Raw genomic sequence first — 5,880 nt, forward strand, 5'->3', positions numbered from 1 at the left:
AACGGCGTTGGTCAGGGCACGGATGATGTTCTCTGACACGTGCTTGTGCACATCGGGAAAAGTAGTGGCGGCTGGGGACCGAATACCGAGGGGCGGCCGCCGCCATGAGGTTTCGAAAGGCCTCGGTCTCTACCAGCCTATAGGGCAGCATCTCCAGGCTAAGCAACTTGGAGATGTGGACGTTGAGGGCTTGGGCGTGTGGGTTGCGCTATACTTCCTTTTGCGCTCCAGCGTCTGGGGTATGGAGAGCTGAACGCTGGTGGATGCTGTGGAGGATCGTGGAGGCGAAGATGTGGTTTTCGCACGGGAGGTGTTTGGGCCGGGGTCCTGGGCAGGGGGCTGACTAGCAGATGACACAGGGGAAGGAGCAGTGGTGTGCCCGGCCGGAGGTGAACGGGCTTGGTGCCATTGAGTGGGGTGTTTAGCATTCATATGCCTGTGCATACTGGTGGTAGTTAAGCTAGTAGTGGTGGAACCCTGGCTGATCCTGGTTTGGCAAAGGTTGCACACCACAGTCCGTCGGTCATCCGGTGTTTCTTTAAAGAACCTCCAGACTTCTGAAAATCTAGCCCTCGCCACGGGAGCTTGACTACGGGCAACATTTGGCGCTGATGCACCAGCTCTGGCCCTGCCTCTCCGTCTGGCCCCACCACTGCCTCTTCCAACCTGTTCTGCTATAGGACTCGCCTCCGTCTCAGAAGCACTGTGTTCACCCGGCCAATCAACCCAGCTTGGGTCTGTCACCTCATCATCCTCCGATCCCTCAGTCTGCTCCCCCTTCGGACTTCCTGCCCTGACAACAACTTCACCACTGTCTGACAACCGTGTCTCCTCATCGTCCGACACCTCTTTACACACTTCTTCCACTACGTCATTAATGTCATCATCACCCACAGACTGCGACCGGTGGAAAACCTGGGCATCGGAAAATTGCTCAGCAGCAACCGGACAAGTGGTTTGTGACTGTGGGAAGGGTCCAGAAAACAGTTCCTCAGAGTATGCCGGTTCAAATGCCAAATTTTGCTGGGAGGGGGCAGACTGGGGGGACGGAGGCTGAGGTGGAGGAGCTGGAGGAGTGCTGATTTCGGTGACATGGGTGGACTGCGTGGAAGACTGACTGGTGGACAAATGGCTAGAAGCATTGTCCGCAATCCACGACATCACCTCTTCACACTGTTCTGCGCTCAACAGTGCTCTACCACGTGTCCCAGTAACTTGAGACATGATGAACCTAGGGAGTGTAGCTCTGCGGCGTTCCCCTGCTCCCTCATCAGCAGGTGGTGTCTCACCCCGCCCAGGACCACGGCCTCTGACCCCTGCAGTAGTTGGACGCCCACGTCCACGCCCTCGTCCTCTACCCCTAGCCCTCGGGTTAAACATTTTCAAAATTAAAGTGTAAACTTCAAATTTTGTTTTTTGTGTTTTTTTTTTTAAACAAAACGATGCTATCCTATTGCTATGGCTAGTTTCTAACCTACACTGACAGCACAAAACTGGATTTTGTGCTGTGCCAGATGACTTTGAGTTATAAGATAAATGGCGCGTGTTTTGGTGATGGCAGTTACACATCATTACTATGGTAACAGAGCAGCACAGTCTGTTACATCATCACTGTTAGCAGAGCATAAGAGGGAGGAGGAGTTACTGACAACTAAAGGATCATGGAACTTGTAGTTTCCAGTGGCGGCCATCTTGGTGATAACTCCACCTACTTTAGAGAGGCCATAAATTTTGTAAATCATAAACTCAACTTATTTAAGCTCCGTTTTGTGACTAATGACATTGAGTAATGTTGTATTCATTTATTTATAGCATCATTGGTTTTTGTGTCAGACATTCATATTCCCGGAATACCCCTTTAAGGGAAATCTTTCACCAAAATCCAACATAGGATAAACCAGGGACACTTACTCATAGATCTGGTAATCTTCTTATACTTGTTATCTATGGCCTCCTTCCTTCTAGAATCAACTTTTACAATTATGCTGATGAGCCAGAAGAGTTCTGGGGATGTTACCAGAGCCCTCCATTCTGCAGATTTATAAGCTGTTATAATGTCCAGGAGCACTCCCTCCCAATGTGTGCTGAAGTTTCCTCTGCTGTAGTGAGATTACATCAGGGAGAGGGAAATGCTGAGGGAGCAGGGGGCGGGGAAGACAGTGTAACAGCCTATGAATCTACAGAAATGAGGTGCTCTGGTGACAATCCTAGGAACCCTTACGGGTCATAAACATAATTATTAAAAGTTGATTTTAGAAGGAAGGAGGCCATGAATAACAAATATCAGTGCCTGGATCTATGAGTAAGTGCCCCTCAATTATCATGCTTGATTTTGAAGGGAGATTTCCTTTAAAACACTTTGCTAACTCAGCCCCTAATGTTAGATGGGCAATCCTGAGTTGGGGTAAACACTCTGTCTCCACCCCTGTGACAATATACTGCTCGAGAATGGTAAGACTAGAGCAGCACCTATTAAATTAAAAGATGCAAAGAGTTGAAGGAGGTTAAGGGGTCCCTTTAAACTCAACGTCCTGGTCCCGGCCCACCCAGACACGACAACTTTTCAGAAAAGTGCCTTCAGCTCTTAGAAAACCCTCAATATAAACCACGAAATGCTGCATTGACTATTCATATTCCAAGTCTCAAACGTTTGAGACTTGCATTTTTAAGCCAACGGACCCAATTTATTACCTCCACCATATTGTTCCATAATATTCACATCAAATACAATAGATCTATAGATAGGTATTTACATTTTCTAAATTCTTTGGTAGGAAAGAATAGCTTTCAAGACCCCGGAGGGCTGCGCCAGAAATTTTAGGAACACTTCTGCAAAATATTTTTGCACTGCCATAGTCTGCTAACTTGGTGCAGGTATTTGTCCTTAATGTCTACATGCCCTCCAAAAACCATTTTTCCACACTAGGGATGATTTGGTAATCCGGAGCCTGTTGGAGTGCCCGGCAGGCTTTGCAGTAGTGGTTGTCCCATCCAGTTTCTCTTCTAACACGATAATGAGATCTCCAATAAAAATACTTCTTGTATCTCTCTTCATCCTTATCCAGCTCAAGAAGATAGGAAGCTAGTTCCTTTGGGCTTGAGAAATCATCTACATGGATGAAGGCATCTCCAGGGATGAAACGTTCATAGTTTTTTCGAGATGTCCCTAACACAATAGGAACTGCCCAGGAATCCAAAGCGTTGGACCACAGTTTTTCTGTGATATAATCCTTGTAGATTGAATTCTCAAATGCTAAGTAAAATTTGTATTTGGAGATGGTTTGATAGAAGTCATCCCAAGTTAGGTTCATGTGTCTCTTACCATACACATCAATCGGAATGAATTCTTTAAGTTCTTCATAATATAAATTTCGTCTGACACCTGGGTACCACTTACTAACCACCCATGCAACAAGTTTAGTCTTAGCAGGGATTGAGAAGCTCTGAGGTTTCTTTAATGCTTCGATTCGACCGTAAGGTCTATAGACATCTGAGTCTTGGCGAAATGTCATAGTCATATTGAATAGGTTATCCAAGAATTGAAGATTTCTAATGATTAATGGTGGCTCCATGTTGAACCATACCCAACGTTGATGATGAGGTCGTGGTTCTTGTGGTAAGGACTTCTTATCATACATGATGTCTACATGGTGCATAACAACAGCATCAGCAATGCTATACAAGCTCCTATTGCTTGTTAGTCTGCATCCAGATATGCCATATACACTCTGACAAGTATTTAAAGGGAAGGGTTCACCAAAAGGCCATACCCACACAAGAACGACAAGTTCCTTCTCAATCATTTGTGAAGTCTTTGAAGAACCATCTGTGGTCTTTTGTATAATGCCTCTTTGTTTACATTCTAAGTCTATCGAGAGGCTCAGCCTTCCCCAGGTCCAGGAAAATAAGATCAAAATGAAGAAAAGCGGGACAATGACTATGATACTTTGATGGGTGAATAGTTTCAAGATCATATTTAACCTGTAAAAAGATCAACATAAACTCATTGGTTATCTTAACATCTCCAAATAGACTTTCCTACATGATCCATAACAAATATATATGTTAAACTTCCTCTCATCCAACCTAAAAGATAAGTTCAAAAGTTTGGCCCTTCAAGTTGATGAATAGATTAGTTTAGAAAAATAGAAGACAATATACTATCAAATGTATATGGGGGGAAACATCCCCAATGGTGGATGTTGTGAGAGTGATGGTCCAAGGTTGGTAGAAAAACCTAATTTAACCTATATGCCAATTAGGTTATTGTCTCATCAGGGGTATGGCAGTGTCTGCTAGTTCACCCGTTTTCTTCACTTCACACCACCCATCTAGACCTTTTTTCTTAGCCAAAGTTAAAGCTCCCTCTCTCAAGCTGTGCTCTCCAGCCCCCAGTTCCTCCTTAAAGGAAACCTACCACTTAGAATGGCAGGGGTAAGCTGTAAGTACCGAGCACCAGCTCATGGTGAGCTGGTGCCGGTACTTACTTTCGTTAGTGTTATAAACCGCGGTATCGCGGTTTTAACACTTTTTAAACTTTAGAGCAGAAGGGGCTTCGGCGCTGCGCGCGACTATGCGCGCGCAACATCTCCGCTATTTCCTATGCAGGCGCGCGCACGATCGTGCACACGCAGCGCCGAAGCCTCTTCTGCTCTAAAGTTTCAAAAGTGTTAAAACCGCGATACCGCGGTTTATAACACTAATGAAAGTAAGTACCGGCACCAGCTCACCCTGACAGCCTACCCCTACCATTCTAAATGGTAGGTTTCCTTTAATGTATGACTAAAAACTGAGCTACACTTTTCAAAGGGAATAAATAGATGGGCAAAATTTATTTGAAAACACATTAGATAATATTCACTAATAACAGGAGAACAAACAGAAATTTTAGATGAAACCCAAAAGAGGACATTGCTTATTTTTGGCAAATTACAAGTCATAAAATATTTAAATGTATATTATCAAATTGTATTGCAAATTCAATATCTTCAATAAAGTTTAGTTTACTTGATACATGAAACGTGTCGGTACTTACTTCTTATGGAAAATCTTTTTGAGGACAATATGGGAAGAAGCGAACATTGTGTGATCTTCAGATATCCTGGTGTAAGCAGCATCTCCTGAGACAAGGTACATGGACTCTCCTCTCCTGAGCCACCTCATTCTAAGCCCTCGCAGCTCAGGGTTTGTGACTTAGAATGACTTTGTAAGAACTTGGCGTCAAATGCAGCATTATTAGAGAACAGGATTAGGGATCATCAAAGTTTTCAGAGAGTGACACAGTAACATTCATCTTCAATCTTATAAACGTTCCACAAAGACCTAACCTTCCCACCCAATATTCATGCCCTTTATTTTGATGGCTTATTGGTTTATCCTTCTGTATGAGACATAATCTGAGATGTACACTAACGCTCAAAGGTTTGCGGTCACCCAGACAATTGTGTTTTTCATGAAAACTAATACTTTTATTCTTCATAATGAGATGCAAAATGAATAGAAAATATAGTCCGGACATTGACAAGGTTTTGAATTTGAATTTTTTCTTTAATTTGATATAAGAATTTTCTCCTTCAAACTTTGCTTTCATCAAAGAATGTTCCCTTTGGAACATCTGGAGAAATTTCACCCTATGCTTCCAGAAGCCCCTCCCACAAGTTGGATCGGCTTGATTGACGGTCAAGCTGCTTCCACAACAGCTCAAAAGTTCCTGCATAATATTGAGGTGCTTTGGGTCATTGTCCTATTGTAGGAATGAAATTGGCTCCAATCAACATTGTCCACAGGGTATGACATGGCATTACAAAATAGAGTGATAGCCTTCCTTATCCAAAATCCCTTTGACCTTGTACAAATCTTCCACTTTACCCCAGACCATTA

The 5,880-nt window shown here is 43.8% G+C and overlaps 1 protein-coding gene across 1 annotated transcript; it reads right to left on the reverse strand.

Annotated features, from left to right (window-relative positions):
• Positions 1-2,817: 2,817 nt before the first annotated feature.
• Positions 2,818-5,320, reverse strand: LOC140076896 (3-galactosyl-N-acetylglucosaminide 4-alpha-L-fucosyltransferase FUT3-like). The gene is made up of 2 exons (XM_072123680.1): positions 5,036-5,320; positions 2,818-3,981 (listed from the first exon to the last, which is right to left on the reverse strand). Exons 1-2 carry the CDS (start codon positions 5,161-5,163, stop codon positions 2,892-2,894), a joined length of 1,218 nt encoding a protein of 405 aa, XP_071979781.1. The 5' UTR covers positions 5,164-5,320; the 3' UTR covers positions 2,818-2,891.
• Between the last annotated feature and the right edge of the window lie 560 nt (positions 5,321-5,880).

This window comes from Engystomops pustulosus, chromosome 9 (assembly GCF_040894005.1).
Source record: "Engystomops pustulosus chromosome 9, aEngPut4.maternal, whole genome shotgun sequence".
Taxonomy (NCBI): Eukaryota; Metazoa; Chordata; class Amphibia; order Anura; family Leptodactylidae; genus Engystomops; species Engystomops pustulosus.